At 39.1% G+C, this 17043-nt stretch overlaps 1 protein-coding gene across 7 annotated transcripts in view; it reads right to left on the reverse strand.

Moving 5' to 3' along the window:
* nfixb (nuclear factor I/Xb) overlaps positions 1-17043 on the reverse strand; it is a 195303-nt gene that overhangs the window by 161247 nt on the left and 17013 nt on the right. For 4 of the 7 annotated variants that reach the window (XM_008415331.2, XM_008415316.2, XM_008415312.2 and 1 more), the window contains exon 2: positions 13839-13922. The exons of 1 other annotated variant lie outside the window; for it this stretch is intronic. In XM_008415331.2, the coding sequence (XP_008413553.1) occupies positions 13839-13922 (84 nt within the window). Of the gene's footprint in view, positions 1-4195; positions 4384-13838; positions 13923-17043 lie in introns of those variants that run through there. 2 more of the 7 variants (XM_008415318.2, XM_008415315.2) reach the window with 1 other exon arrangement.

The following is a 17043-nucleotide window of genomic DNA, read 5'->3' on the forward strand; positions in this document are numbered from 1 at the left end:
AGGAATAAGTTAAAATGTCGCAGCAGTGAAAACAGACTCAGATGACAACATTAGCGTTGACACACATGAAGGAATGACACACAGAGCGGTGGGCATAAGGTTAGTGTGTTACAAAGAAATAATGATATGGATTATTAATGCAAAAGTATAACAATGACTTTTAGACGGAGATGGGTTAGGAACACAAAACCTCAAACAGGTGAAAGTTCAAACTGCTGTAATTATGCATAGATAACAATGAACCCAGTACATTTGCAACTGAGCTTCTCTACAAAACGCCTGTACTGATTTATAGATCATTTCTTTCTTTCACTTAGAAAATCAATTCTGTTGCTGTCAGCCACCTAGCTAGCTGAAGAAAATAACTTTTTTCTCATTTTGGCTTGGCTAAAAAAAAAAAAGAAACAAAGAAAAAAAAAAGCTGTTTGGAAATAATTTCAGTCAGGAAAATACACGGACAGCCATGACTCAGACGCTAAAAGTGTTGAGCTCATTCCTTTTTTTTAGGTAAGGGTTTTAAAACTAAAATTAGCAACAATTTACAAGTGCTATAGTGTCGGTAAAATAAACAGCCTACAGCAGCGCTGTTCTGGAAGCAGGTAACCAAGCTAGCTAATTACTGCTCATTAAAATCTCAGTATAATAAGCATGTTTAGTTTAGAAGATTATTAGCTGGGTTTTTATTTCAGTTTCGCTCAGGTCTTCCGTCACTGTGCGGTCCATCCAGCAAACACGCTGCTAGCTCTCTCGGAATTTAGCTAACGTTGATCTTAAATTTATATTTATGATTGAGACTGACTTAAAATCCCATGAGAACCATTTCATAGCACCGTGAAATGGCTGATTCTTTAAACAGACACTGTGAACATTTTCTCACTATGACTATTCGCGTCTGTGTAAGTGATGTATTAATTATGGTAGCTATAGTAACAATGCATTAGAATTGTGTGATACCATTTAAGCAGCAATCCTGGATGCAGTTTTGAGCAACATCTAATGTAGAAATTGTTGGTTTAAATTGTGTTATTCCACAGTGAATACTTAATACATTTGCTACTATACAGCATGTGTCAAACTCGAGGCCTGTGGGCCAAATTCGGCCGGCCATAGCTATTTCTGTGGCCCTCAAGACCACAGAAAGTTGTTTTTTTTATCAATCAAATGAAGACAATTTTTATTTGTATAGTGTCAAATTACATTATTTTGAAAAGAAAACGAGTTTGAAACTCCTATACAGTTTCCAAGTGAATCATCAGTTCATGAGCGCTACAATGTCATACCATCTAGCATTACTGTAAACAAGATAACACACACACCTCTCATATCTTCATAGCATGTTGCCAACAACTGATCGATGAAACTTCAATTTGTCTAAATAGTTTTTAAAAGCCAGAGTTTGATCTATCACAATTTGGGTATTCTCTGCAGAGAGCTGCGAAGAATTTCTATATGGCTGTTCTTTTTCTGATTTAGATCTGGACATAAAAAAGAAAGCCCTTCAAATTTCCTTTTTTTTTAAAGACAAAATATGAAACCCCTTCCATGCCCAGTCAGTGACATTTCTGAAGGTTCTGTGCAACATGTGTCCTAGATTAGCCCTTATGTGAATCTGCTGCCAATTAATTTTAATTAAGGGGAATTTATGTTGCTGAAAAGAGCTTTTGTTTGGCCGTGGCAAGTTTTAAATCAGATAAAGTCTTGTTTAAAAGGCCTATTTAGAACAGACAGACACTCAAGCAAAAGCCATATTTTAAAAGTAAACAACCTCAGAGCAAATCATAAGCCATAATAAAAGACAACACGAAGGCTCCGTGGAAGCTTCTATTTTCTTTCCACTGCCATCGATGCTTCACCCCTTTTGGACTCTTAAAGTCAGCACATTACGCGGCCTTTTAACAGCTTCTGCAATAAATGGAAGAATTAAAGTGGAAACAATCAGAAAGAGGACGAACATTATGATCGCAGCGCCGCGAGCGTTCTCAAATGAAAACCAGACGGCAACTCGCGCCCGCACGAGAGGAGCCGAGGAGTTGAGGAACGACGGCGGCAGCGGGGACCCCCTCGGCCGAGTCGAGTTGTCGAGGAGACGGGGAGGAAAAGCTCCTTTTTTTTTTTTTTTAAATAAAGCCACTGTAAAAGGCAGGGGATGAATTACGGCGTCAAACGGAGGGCCCCGGCGGTTCGCTGTCAGGAGAAGCCAACTGGGGATAAACAAGTCGGCTTTATTGGAAGAAGACCTGCAGCAGCTGCAGAACACGAGAAGGCCACAGTAAAAGCAGATCTTTCAAATCTTGAGGGGGGTAAAGCTTAGGGGTCTGGAATTTACACCGACAAAGCAAACTGTAAGATATTTTGCTCAAATAATCTCTATAATGATTTCCATGCGCTTCGTTTGGCTGGTTGTTTTTACCAAGGTTAAAGAGGTAATCATGACCAACTAACTGCATGAATAAAATTAGTTACTACAAGCATTAAGCTTATTAGCTAAAAAGAAACTAAAAATAAGTTTGTAATTAGGGTATAAAACAGTGTGGAACTTGTAAAAAACATACAAAGTGGCAGGTGAACAGCTTCCCTGACAACCGCAGGTAAGATCATTGGGCTAAATGCCTCAAGGTTAAAAAGGATGTTAGCAGGTTGAACTGTAGCATTAATGCCGTTGGTAAACTAGTTAAATGCTCAAAGGAACACAGAAACATTGTCAACCATAGTTATATTCCATTACTTTTTTTCAGTTCATCTATTTATTTATGATACACCCAAATATAAAAGATAAGAATTACCGTTCTTAGCTCCTAAAGGGAATCGCTAAACTGACATCTTCAGTTAAATTTGAATTTAAATGCTAAACCAGCATTTAATCTTACCTTTAAAATATTTAATATATTTGATTTAAAACTAATTATTTTTTGGCTAATATTTAATATCCTCCAATGTTTTTTTGTGCAGTGTTCTAAAGAAAAACAGAGGAAAGCGCAAATTATTTAACAAGATTTAGAGTGGAAGCTCGACTAAAATAGCTCTACGGTCACTTTGTCTCACCCTGAAAATTCCTGATATTAAAAAAAAAAAACGTTTACGGATAGTTCTTTGTCTTCAAGACAAAGAACTATTATTCCTGAAAATGAGACGAGATACAAAAGACAGTAAGAAGGAAAAATGTTAATCTGACATTTGCTGCAACTCAGATGGATCTTAGCATTAAAAATAACTGAGGGAAAAAAAAGCAACAAGCGACAACAGTCACAAAAAATTTACCACATATCTTACATTTGACTGTTTTATTTCTAAATAAGACAACATGAAGATTAAAATGAAAGGCGTGGAACATGAGGGCCATATCTTAAGCTTAGGCAAAAATATGAAAAGCAGGTAATATTAGATGTTTAACTTAAAAAATGTGTATGAAAATTTTTTTTTTTAAAAAGTATCCCACAGTCACTGAATGGTAATATGACGTCAAGGTGCCTTATTGTAGTTAACGTGTAACTGCAAGTGTGCACGTGTTGCATTCAAGTGTAAGCACTTGGAAAACTGAGCATTGCAGCAGATAAGGAAAAAAAAAACCCAATCGCAAGGGACCGTTTATTATTACACACGCACACACACACACATGCACACGCAAGTTCCTCAGTCTCACGGTCAACATCCCAGTCTCAGAAGAAAGTGCCCCACGCACGGAGCACGGTGGGCCGGGTCGGGCAGGGCGTTGTGCGCCCCGCTCCCCCGCGCTCACGCTCCTCTCACCGGTCAAAATCTAGACCCGCCTCGTCGCCTGGGGGAAAAAAATAAATAACTCGACTGCAATTTTTTTTTCTCTACGTTCTTTCCTGTCTTTCCTTTCTTATTCGGACTTATCTTCTTCAATCATTAATACTGTTTTTAAAATATGAAACACACATAAGAAGAAGAAGCGCCATTTTCTTCTTTAAAGAAAAAAGAAAAAGCCCTGCGGTGCTCAGGAAAGTTTCCTGCGGCGTGGAAGCGCGACGAGCCGGGACGGAGAGCCGCGGCGAAGTTTCGGAGTGAGTCAGACAACAGAAACAAGCTCTGACAAAACTAACAGACGTGTGGAAAATAATAGACAGAGGCAGCGCTTTTAAAACGCATACGCACACGCATACACACACACACACACACTGAGAGAGAGAGCATAGTAGGTCCCCAAACAATGAAATAAGAGAAGCGAGTTTACCTGTGTTAAGCAGTACGGAGAGTACATGGTTATTTTTAGCGGGAAGGATTGGAGAGCTTATTTAAGTTGGATGGAAGCTCGGTATATAGTGCTGCATGGCAGTCGCTCGCCGTCCTGTTTCTCTCACTCCATGCTGCTGCTGCTGCTGCTGCAGCTTACAGTAACCCCGCCTAGAAAGTGAAAGCTTGCACAAACTTTTCAGGGAAAAAACTTTGCCTCCCTCCCCTCTGCTCTCCTCTTCTCTTTCCTTTTAGCAGGACTTTTAACCGCTTTCCTTTTAATTCTCCGGAAAGACGATTCGGTTTTACCAAGCGCGCGCTCGCAGATTTCGCGGAAATATATAAGACAAAGTGTAAATCCAAGCTTTATTTATTTATTTTTAAAAATGTCATTTTTGTTATTAATTTGTGGTCGGCGCGCGTCGCCCTTCACAGCAGCGCACGCGCTTCCCTCCTCCGTCTCTTAAAGTTGCGTTTAGTGACCCGTGCATTCGGTTTTGCCTTCATGTGATCACGGGGTAAACGAGTCGCTCTGTTCGTCTTTAGTTACTGTTTGAGGTGGGAACAGAGCCGACCCGAGGTTTTACAGAGCCCTTGGCAGAATTAGATTTGGGGGACCCCAGTTAAAGGAATAGCTCAGATTTTTTGAAAATGAGGTTTTCGTGAAGTTATTACCAACAGTTTCCTCGCTTGCATTAGAAGTTGTGACGTCTCACTGAGTTTGTAGAAAATTAAGACAAGCAAACAGCTAATGAACTATTTAAAACTATCTAAAAATATGCATGTCAGCATATGCTGACATGCATATGCACATGCAAAAATATGCACAAATTTGTACCCCTTTTTTTGTACACTTTGCCATTTTATCCATTTCCACTTGAACACAAGCAATTTCATCCCCATTCACTTTAACCATTCCATTTGAAGTTTATCTTTAGTTTTAGGTTAATATTGTCATGAATTATGAAAATAAATTGTGTGGAAAATGCTAAAATCTCACTCAGACTTTGTGTTCTTATGCAACATCATCTTACACTAGGTTATAATTTATTTCGGTTCTCAAACCTCCTGACTATAACCTCTGATCAAATCAAAATTACTCTCAAAAACTTTCTGCTGGTAGGTTTTTTAATTTATTTTGAGCAATTAACTACACTTCTTTACAGTAGAGTACAAAATATAGAAGGTTCTAAAAAAATAAACATCCAAAGCGGCAAAAAAGCAAAATAACCAACTTATTTGTTTGGGGGAGGTGGGTTTACAAAAATAATTCTCAAAATGAAGATTGTGGAAGATTGTGTATGTAACTGTAAAGGAAGCGTGATAAAGTCGATTCAAGCTTTAATCCTTGAGAACAACATTTAAACACTTAATAAATACTTAAGCCTCTCCTTTTAACTCTAGCCCAGGTTGGCACTGAAATAGGAGCAGTTTGTTTGGACTTGCAAGAAAACTTAATAGTTTATGAGTCCGGAATGTCTAAAAGATGTCAGATGGTCTGCTGATCGTAAAAGAAACAAAGAAAAAAAAAAAATCCACAAATGAGGTATGCACTGATCTACTAAGACCAAAATCGGAATAGGTTGATTTTTCCCTGATCTGTTCTGACTGTTGATCAGAAAAGTTGCATTAAAACAATTTTCAATGTACTTTGATGAAGTTTTGCATAAAGATAACGCTTAAGGATAAATGTGTAGATGCCAGTGTTGTAGTACTCGAAATCGGTTTTGGTCTCGAGACCCTTTTTTGATGGTCTCGTCTCGGACTCGACTGCATTTGGTCTCGGTCTTGTCTCGGTCTCGGATGCTGAGGACTCAGCATTTTATTTCAAGACCAGTCGAGACCGCAACTGTGAAAATATCACTAAGCGTACAGCTCACTGTCCAGTTTATTTGTTAACATCTTTGTTTTCAGTGGATGCAAAACGCACCGATTACAATCCAAGCAATAACGTGTTTGTTACTCCCCTTCCCCACCTTTCACTCGCACACAGATCTTCTGAGCGGCAGAAGATCTGTCTAATCGTCAGTAATAGAATAGCGCTGCATAAATCATAAGAAATCCGATGGCCACAGCTAACTCAGCAGCGCTTCGCTTTCACAGACGGTGAGGACTACGTCTAACTTTTTTCGTCACTTAGAAAAGAAGCTCAAAGAAAGGTAAGCTCCATTGACGTGATGTTAGCAAAGCTAGCTGTACAGACACACATAAGCATTTGTGATGGAAAAAAGTTGTCACTCACTGCGCTGAATTATTGTGCAGAGGTGTTGACTGACTTATCGCATATATGGGACAAGGCTGTGTCCAAAAGTCTGCAATATAGTGATGTGACATTCAGGAACAGTCCGATTCTTCTGAATCGCTCTTAACTTAGAAAATAGGACTGGAGTATCACTGAGAGCCGTTCTTTGTTCTTGTAATGCTTTGCGTACACTGCAGTAGTTATCATTTTATTTAATCATGTACATTGATATTTTTTTAATTAACAAATAAATAAAACACAAGAACGAAAGAGTATGCAGAGCATGCACATTGCTCTATGATTGTTTTCGTTCAAAGTGACAGGTGTAATGTCTGCCATGGTGTCAGACTACCTGGCTTCATGTAGCCAGAGAGGGTGAAAACAGTCACAGTGAGCGCCTTGTGCTTGGTTACTTCTTTGTTGCTCCTTGGTCAGTGTTCATAGTTGAGCTTTATTTACCGTCAGGGCATTGCCTCAATTGCTATGTGTAATGGTGCAGACAGTGTTGGTTTCTGACTTGAGCAATATGGGCAAACACCCAGGGTGTTATCTTTTTAGGGATGGCACGAGACCACCGTGGATTGTAGCACAAAGATGGAAGCACTTCATTTTAATATTGGTAAAATCTATTAAGTATTTAATATCTAGGTGTTTTTATGGGAATATGGATCTTTCAGATCAATTTGTGAAGCAATTTTGATAATATTTCACATTTTATTGTGTCATTTAGCGCAGGCTGCTGGTCATGGTCTTGACTCGGTCTCGACTTCCCTCGGTCTTGGTCTCGGGTTAGGTGGTCTTGACCACAACACTGGTAGATGCATATATAAGGAACAATGTTGTAATTTCTTCATTTTCTGTTGTATTCAAAAATACCACTTCATTCTAAGAACCTTTAGTACACTTTGTGTGTTACAGTTCTTAGAATAAAAAAAAAGGAAATGGAATCTAAATCAGATGGTTAAAAGTTTAAATTAGAAATTGGTATACGTTCGATAAAGAGTTTGATCGGTGCATTTCTACTTACAGTTAGCACATTTTTTAACGTCTCCTGTGAAATTTAAAGCGTTCTTACGGGCTGTGCGCTGCCCCATCATGGTTTCCCTTTGTGTATTATCAGCCTGGCGGGCCACCAGACTTTACTTGCCCCACACCTCCCACCCCTCTAGGCTAAGCATTGGGTTTTTTTTAGTGCTTGCCTTTTTTTAAAACTTTAGTTGGTGTTTAGATATTGTTAATAATGTCTTTCAACAACACCTAATGACATTTTCAAATTTCCTGTCAACGTTGACCATTTTTTAACTCAAAAACTCAGCAGTCCCGCTGGACGACTGCTCTGGGGCCAATACCACCAGGCTTAGCACGTTTTCTGGGGGAAGCCCTGGCCATGTACTGCTTCTGACTTGGGCCGGCTCTTTGCAAGTGGGAAAAAGTTTAAGGCTTCCATTATGAGGACTTGTGCAAACCTCTGATCGTGCTGAGGCTTCTAATTAGACAAAATGACTTTGTTAACGCTTGTTGTGGTCACGGCCAGGTTAGAGCGCTCAGCCTCGGCAATATTCTGTTTCAGATTGCGAGGACGCCCTCTCCAGCCCCCGGTTTACATTGGATTAGGCACTTGAATTCATTCGCAGGCATCTGAATCAATGCGTCTCCTCATCGCGGCATGCAGGGTTAAGTCTGTTTGTTTGCTGAACCCTGGTTGACCCAGTCTGGAGGCTCAGAAACCAGCAGGGCAAGTCCAAGCCAAACAGCGACTGCAGCATTCACTGGAGAAGAAAAGTAGCACACGGCGAGGATGGACGTATAATCACAGTCTCTGAGCTGCAGTGGAGCACCATACGCTGGGGCGTGTGGGGTTTGTGAACTAAAACATTTTCTGAATCTGTTTCCGGTGTGAATGAAGGTAGGACCTGAAAATTAAAACTAAATGTATTAAAAAAATAAATAAAAATAACACGGAGCTGAAATTTTTTGGGTCTGACAATCGGAGTCCCGCAGATTTACGAGGGGCCTGCCGCTTCTGCGTTTTGCACCACAAGCCTCTGCAGGCGAAACAAAGAGATCTGGGCTCTGTGTGGCCAATTACCGCATGAGGCCAGAGACGCGAGCCAGAAACGGCTGGAGGAGGCGGATCGCGGGGGGAGGAGGGAGGCAGGACGCAGGAGCGAGCAATACGACCGCCGCAAGAACCCCAACCTCATGTCCTCACCGGTGAGGTTACAACGCCGGCATTTCTCTCTGCGAATACAATAGGTTACTAATATGAAAAGCACATTCACAGACACACCCAATAACACACACATATGCAGATACTTGTTTGTTTTTTTTGGGGGGTCTTTTCATGCAGGTGCACTGACTTCCTAAGAACTCCCTGTAACTTTTCAGGGGTTTTTTCCTTTGTTTCTCGGTTAACTTTCGCAGCTGTCATCTGAAACGCGAGAGTGCAAAAGGTTAGAGCACGTTCTCGCAGCCCTCCGCTCGGCTTTACGCATGCAGCACACGCAATAACACTCCTCTGCCGCGGCTCCTTAAATGAGCCACACATTTAGTGGTCTGTGTGAGTAAATCTCTCATTAAGTAACACATGGTAGAGCCATATGCTTCGGTTGGTGGGTCTGCTGTGGCTCTGCTTTTTCACACGCTTCAAATATACATATTTACCACTGCTCCAGAGCAGCCAGCCCAGTAACAGCTTCACCCACCAGCTTGGTGCTGTTGTATGGGAAAGTCACATCTGAAGCTTTTTATTTAAGAAAAAAAAATTTTTTCAGAGAGCCGTCCTCTTCGTACAGTGCCATCCAAAAGCGTTCGGACCTCTTGAACACACAGCACTGTTAACTGAAATGTAAAGGATTTGCAAAAATATGTGACATTTTGTTTAATGTTATACCCAGGGTTGGATTTACAAGGATGCGGCCTGAGCTGGAAACTGTTTTGGGGCCCTAAACACCAAGAAAAATGATTTTGCTAATCGGATTACAGTACATTTAGGTGGTTCTATACATAATTTGGTATGAACTGATGGTGGTAGGATTAATATACCCCTTGGCCAATAGCTCCATGTTGTTCTTGAAGTAAATTACAAATACTCTAATCAAATACTTGAGAATTGTTTATTTTTATAAAAATCCCCCAAAATTATTACAACTCACCTGATATGGATTTATGACTAATAAAAAAGTACAATGTCTGCAAAACATGAATTTATTTAAAAGGAAAAAGAATATGTGAACGCACCCCCAAAAAGCTGGAGCCCTGGGCTAGAGCCCCTGTAAACTCTAACGTTTCTAAAGTACAATTTGTTTATTGGAAGATGAAAGATTCAGAAGTCAGCTGGTTCCAAGGGATCAAAATAAAGGGGACCCAATACAAATCCATGGAGTACTTCTTAGATTTATAATTGCTAAAAAAAAAAAAAAAAAAAAATCCCACATCCTTTTTCATGGTTTATGACATAAAAGTCCTCTGACGTTGTGGAGTTTTGGTGACAAAATGGGAATGAGCTCAATAGATGTGAGCACATTTTGTAATACTGTGTAATAAAGAGGCAGTTTTGGTGCGTGAAACAGGTTATTCAAGGTAGCCAACCTAACATTTGCATAAACTGCTCATCCACACACAGTATTGCGCTGCCGACGCCACACCTGTGCGTTGGGGTGTAGAAGGAGATGGGATAACAGTAGAAAGTGGAGATAAGCAAAAGTGCGGTTGGCTTGTTTGGCTGAGCAGATGTGAGCTCCGCCAGCCCATTGTTTACATACCTCACACATGCAGGGCTTTTGCTTAAAGTGGTGGCTCTCAACCGAAGGGGAATCCCCGGCTAAGAACTTTTAAATTTAGTTACCAGTTTAGTCGAAGCCTTTAAAGTCCCGGTTTAACAACTAAAAAATTAAAAAGAAGGGACATGTACGGTACGAATTTCACACAGGAAAATTAATAGTGTCGCCCAGCTTCCAACTTTCATTGTGTGATCAATCATCAGCTTCTCTGTAAATATCCATCCAATGAAAACGTGACAACTGTTTAAAGATTACAGAAGTAGAGCTTATACAAATCACTGATGTTTCCGTGGCTGGGAATTATTTTTAAAACTAACCAACTGATCTGGATATGTGTTAAACAAAGAAAAAAGTTAAGAAAAAATGTAATGCTTTTACTTTTTTTTTTTTATTAGAACCTAATTTTAGAAATCCTAAACTATCACTTTATGAAAACAATTTTACCAGTATGTCTTCACATTTCTACTCAGCTACAGCTTCATTAAAAAACAAAAACAAAACTAAATTGTTAAAGCCTGGCATGTGACAAGCCAGCGGAGGGATTTGTTTAACACAGAAACCACGCCGTGACTGGACAGGCGTCTCCTGGTGGGATCTGTCCTGCGGGACAATCTTGATTGTAGTGACCATTTGTCTCTAAACTTAAATTCAAAAATCAAAAAACTCAAAACTCAAAGGTGATCTAAAGAAAAGGTGAATCAAACTCAAATAGTCACCTGATGCACCGTGGATTCTGGTTTACGCAGCAAAAAAGGATCAAAAGTCAAAATATAGTTCTTTGGTTTTATTCTTTGGCTGATTCTGTAGGCTGGTAAAAAACCTTATGACCACCCACGTGCATAATATGCTACCTAAGACCCACCTATTTATACCGTGAAATACCCACATCCCAACCTGAAATTAATTAACTAATTAAGTGAATTCCTAATCAAAGAACTTATTCTAAACGGCAAATTAAACAAAAATTCTAATGATAAATCAACTAGGAAATAAACAATAAGAATAAAACAATTTAAATTCTAAGATTTAACCAAAAGAAAAAAGGGGAAAATGGCTCCTACATTGATGTTTCTGATCACCTTGAATCCTAAACTTCTTGAAACACTCTTCTGCAGCTAAAAAGGTGCTTTTCTGTACACTGAAAGACACAACGTGGCGCAGCACTCGCCGTTGGTGTTTAACTCAGGGAAACAAAGCGAGTTCAGCCGTAGAAAATGCGTCTCAGATCACGATTCCACCAGAGAAATTCTGTACTACTTCTTTTTTTTTGTAATAGAGACCACTTGCTGTCTTAAACTTTTAATCCCTTTCACATAACATGGCAAGCTGCACATTAGCATTCTAGATTTTTAACCCATAGGGGCGAAGAAGCCTGGGCAAAATTGCAAAGCTCCCTTTTTATTCCTCTCTACCTCTTACACGAGCACGTGTGTGTGTGTGTGTGTGTGTGTGTGTGTGTGTGTGTGTGTGTGTGTGTGTGTGTGTGTGTGTGTGTGTGTGTGTGTGTGGAAATAATAATGGTAATGGTTTGCAGATGAGTGGAGGGAGCTGTGAATGACATTATGATTGTAGTGTAATTACGAAGAGCTCGAAAACAGACGGACAGAGTTCAGAGTAATGACTTGAACACATTTAATACTAGAGGTGTAACGAAACATCCAGTTCACGAGATGAAACGATACGTGATACTACAGGCTCACGGATTAACAGGATTTTTTAGTAAAACTGAGGGAAATTAAGATTCACTGTTTTTTTTGCCTTTCAAAAAGCGGAAAAGTTTGTCAAACCACTTCGGTATTTAGTGTAAAATATTTTGGTCCAAGGTTAACTCTCCCATATATTGTGGTTTTAAAATAAAACTTGAACCTCAGACTCTGAACTATAAATATAAGCAGTTATACATATTTTGACAACACACACCAAATATACTGTATCATGCATTAATAAACGCAGTGGAAACTGTTTAAGCTACTAGCACAGGTGCTATCTTCCTTATTTCCAATCTTGGATGTTCAGTCAATCAGCACCAAGGAAAGTAAAAGCCTGGATTGGCTGTTTCAAAAACCACAGCTAACAGCATGTCAAGTAGCAGCCTCACAAGCTGGAATTCAAAATTTTCTTCTAAATAACTCAAATATGCTCTAAGAAAAAAACATTGCAAATAGTCAGAATTTATGTGAATAACTTCGAGTCACATTGAAAAGAAAAATTAGCAAATGCAAATCAAATAGATCCAGACTAGTTTTTATGTTTCTGGTGGTGTTAGTAACCTTTCCAGCCCATATTTGTCATGATAAAGTAAGACTGATTACCAAAAAAATAAATAAATAAAACATAAATGGCTGCATTAAGTTTTTTTTAAATATTAGTTTTTCCTCACTCTTGCACATTTTCACTCTTGCACAATGCACATTTTCATGAAAACTGCAACAAAACAGAAGAGAAATGTTCAAAAAAACCCATGTTGGTGAAGTAAGCAACTAACGTTGTTTTCACACCTGATAGTTTGGTAGATTAGGCTTGACTGGGCACCAAAATTGCAACATTTACATTTTCAGCTGCTGTGTTAAAGGAATACTGTGAAAAAACAGTTCACCTGCCTCCCCTGTGGTGGCGCTGCACCAAGAACCAGCAAAAAAAACAAGCGCAAAACCTCTGAGGAAAACAATGAGCACAGCTTCCTTCTTCACAAAATGTGAACAAAAATGGAGTGGCCTCAGATTTTAGCGGTTGTAGAATTTCTCTTTCATTTTTGACTTAAGACCACGACCCATTTTTCCCTACTAGGCATAGACACCCACATCTGTTTTAGTTGTATTTACCCAGAATGCCCTGCTCTATGGTCTACTTCCAGCTTTTGGAGCAGTCTCTGGTCTGATTGACGTTTGTATACGCATGTGAACCACACCAGAGTTCACTTCAATTGAACTGAGAGCGCGGTTTGCAGACGAACCATAGTTCACTTTTTTGATCTGCATCAGAATTCGCATTCACACCTTCCCAAATGAACCGAACTTTGTAAGCAACAAACTAGAGTTTGATAAAAGCAATCTAAACAGGGCTGGTGTGAATGCACCCTAAGTGAAAGAGTTCTTAATTTTTTTGCTAATAAGAAGCTAAAAAACAGATGTCAACTTAAGCATTGTTAGCACCTAACAGTTAGCCAGTTCCAGCTATTAAACAGCTGGAAACTCCAGTGTTGTTAGCAGCTAAAGGTTTGGTAGTTGTGTTCTGAAAGCCTTCATATTGTATCTTGTCTTTCATATTCTCAATGTTGCTTCTTATATCTATGCATCCATATCAAATATGTTTAATGTGAAAGTCAAAATTATTGTTCATTGATGCTAATGTGAGAACTACTAGCTTGAATTGCAACAGCAATTACATAGCACTTTGCGAGAAAAACCTCATCTTGATAAGAAATATCCTAAGATTTTAATATAGGATCTCGTGCTATGAAATCTCGTTACATCCCTAATTAATACCAAAACAAACAATCCACACACACAAATGCAAACGTGATAATGGTAATAATTCCACAAATAATGTTAATGGCAATAATAATAATAATAATAATAATAATAATAATAATAATAATAATAATAATAATAGATGCATACCCTGTATGAATCTGACACTACATAGCACTCAGGCATCCCAGGAGCTCTGGAGGGTTCTTCGTTCAACAGAAAGGACTCCGTTGCCTGAAACATAACACAGCGGTCATTCACTCACTCACAGTGACAAGGCATTTACAATCACGCAACTTAAAAAGACACAGGAAACCTGCTTGCAATGCTGCAGAAACAGATTTTGTAAAAATCCTCCTCATCCCTCTTGACCTATATAACCCACCCCAACCCCCCTGATCCCTCCATCCCCGTTTCTCCAAGTCCCGCCAGCAATCTTTTCATCTTTGCAGTCCAGACGTGTTGCACAGATAGAGCGCGCTGCCCAGCCGTGCCCGTGTGCGGAGCGGTGCCGTTCCGAGGCCTAGCCTCGCCAGCCGTCAACTCTTACTGTATAATGAGGAGAAAAGTGTTTCGCTTTGGCACAACTCGCATAATGCTCAGACACAACAGCATTTCCCGTCGCTATGCCATTTCACCTGCCTCGTCACTTTTCTGTTGCTGTGCACTGATTCAGCAAAAAGCATTCACACACACAGTCTGATAATACACAAACTCAGCAGAAAGCCATCTATACAATTCTTTGCTAAATTATTCACAACCAGTTTTTTGCTTATTTTTTACATTACAACAATGAATATAAACTTATTTGGATTCTATGTGCCATCGTTTACAAGGCCACTGGCCCATGGCCACAATTTTTGTTAAAAATTTTTGTAAAAAAAAAATCTTCATGAATGAATGGTTTTCAGATTCACTTAATAAGCCCATTATCAAGTGGCATTATTATTTTGGGATTTTTATGAAAATAAACAATACTGCAGTATTTGAAAATTACAAAGTTATAGTCATTTTTGGAGCTACTGGCGAAGGGACGTATTAAACCTACCAATCGATTCATAATGAATTATGTATAAAACTACCCATTATTGTACTGTAATTTGCATTAGAAAAAACATTCTTTAGTGAATCCCAGGGGCCCACATCCTTGTATATCCGGCCCTGGCTCGCTCAACACAAAGCAGCACATCACAGTGAAGTGGAAACAAAACATTATTTGCTGAATTTCTAAATCTGAGAAGTGTGGCATTCATTGAGACTCTTAAAGAAAATTGTTTCAACCAATTGCTTACAAATGGAAGTGGGTAAAAAGAGCCCTCCTGTGAGTAAATAATCGTAGCCAGGTTCTTATAAAAACAAACATCTCCGCCACACCGATGTGAAAAATAATATTGTACACATGGAATCGGTTTCAGCAAAGTTTTCATCCACATGAACCCACACTAACACGCCACTAAGCATTGTTTTAAACATGCCAAACCTGAAGGGGGCAGCATAGCACAAAGCTCAAACCTATGTTAGCCAATCAGTTGCTTCAAAGCATAGACATAATATAAGTATAGACACCTCATGGACCGCTCTCGCCTTTTGTCGCTGACGAGACTTAGGGCGGCCATCTTGGAGCGGTACACCGCTCCACTCAGTGTTATGTGTTTAGCAGGCACAATGACGTATCAGCGCATTTAATCGATCATAACAGCCTTTTTTGTTACTGGAAACCATATTCAAACATCTATTAAAGCTACATTTATAAACAATTGTATTATTTAAGTATGTTTTATATACATAGTTCAGCATATTTAAATATGCTTAGTGTCTATAACAATAGAATAGGAATGGAATATTCTGATATTGATGTATGATGAGCATATTACAAAGCACACAGCCGTTCATAATTTATTTAATATTTAGTAATATCAATACATATTTATATAACTACAAACACAAATAAATAATGATTAATACTGAATAATATATATTGGATACATGTTTATATGTATGTAAACATGTATCCATACATCCATACATACATATACATACATATTTATAGATCAATATATATAGATCAGTGACATGCAGTCAGGGGAGGCAGGTGAGGCAGAACCTCACCTGTTATCATGGAAAAATAATATACAATAATAAAATAATTTATATTGCTATTTTCACCCTGTGGTTTGTACTATAAAGTACCTATTTTTTACTTAGCTTAACCAATTCTGATGATTTTTTTCTTCAAAATTGCTGGATTTTTGCATTTTCCCATTCAAATGCTCAGAAGTGAAGCCGGTGAGGCAGCAGCAAGCTGAGTCTCACCTGGGATTGCGCAACCTCTCGCTAACTGCACTTTCTGCCATTCTATGAAAGCATGTTCGTCCTGTCTGTACGCCGGCAATAAAATGGCTAAAAAACATTTAATATATAGACTGATTTTCCATAATCTAGCTTATGTCTATAATGTACAGTGTTTTTTGTCACTAACTGTGTGTGTACCGTGTTTTGTGTGCGGAGGAGCGATAAGAAACGGCAGAGAACAGACTCGAGGTGAGGCAGGCAGTTCTCTTGCCTCATGGCAGGGGGCGCTCATGTTCCCAGACAGTGTGACTGCACAACTGCAGAGTAAGACACAGTGAGCTAGCCATGGAGCTAGCCATACAGTAAATAAGTAAAGTACAGCGATACATTTGTTTTCTCCTCTCTTCCGAGGTCAACATGAAAGACTACATTTCTACACTTAAACTGTTTTCTAAAGTGGATTTTCAATTGAAGCAGGAGATGATAACTAAAGGAAGCTCAAAACCGGAAATGAAAGTTTTGCTTCGAGACAGTTTGACGATATTTATAAAGAGTAGAAAAGACATGCCGAGGATAGACTTGACTTTGGATGAACGGATATTTTTGTGCAGAATTAGCAGTGCATGGATTTCATTGATAAGTAAAGATAAGACAGCAATAAGATGTTTTTATTTAGTTTTTTAATGAAATGTGCGTTTGTATGTCTAAGTAATTCAGTAAAGTAGAAGCGGTAGCTAATCTAGTTTTTTTGGTGTTAAATCCTAAAACATGAAGTGGCATTGTTGTCCGTTGCTATGGCAATGAGGCTGCTTGTAGCTTGGCGGATACAGAGGGAGAAAGTGCTTTCTCGCTCTTTCCCTTTGCTGTGGATCCTATCACGAAATTAATACCTACATTTCTTAAGTTTCACTGAGTTAACGCGGCTATGGATGACATGTTAAAGATCAGTCTTTTTGCCCTCCAGCATTGTATATCTGCGCAAAATTTCCATACGTCCAATAACATGCATGGTGTCTATAATCGTAAGTCAGTGCCTCACCAGCATTGAACCTCACTCATATAT

Source organism: Poecilia reticulata, linkage group LG8, assembly GCF_000633615.1.
Source record: "Poecilia reticulata strain Guanapo linkage group LG8, Guppy_female_1.0+MT, whole genome shotgun sequence".
Lineage (NCBI taxonomy): Eukaryota > Metazoa > Chordata > Actinopteri > Cyprinodontiformes > Poeciliidae > Poecilia > Poecilia reticulata.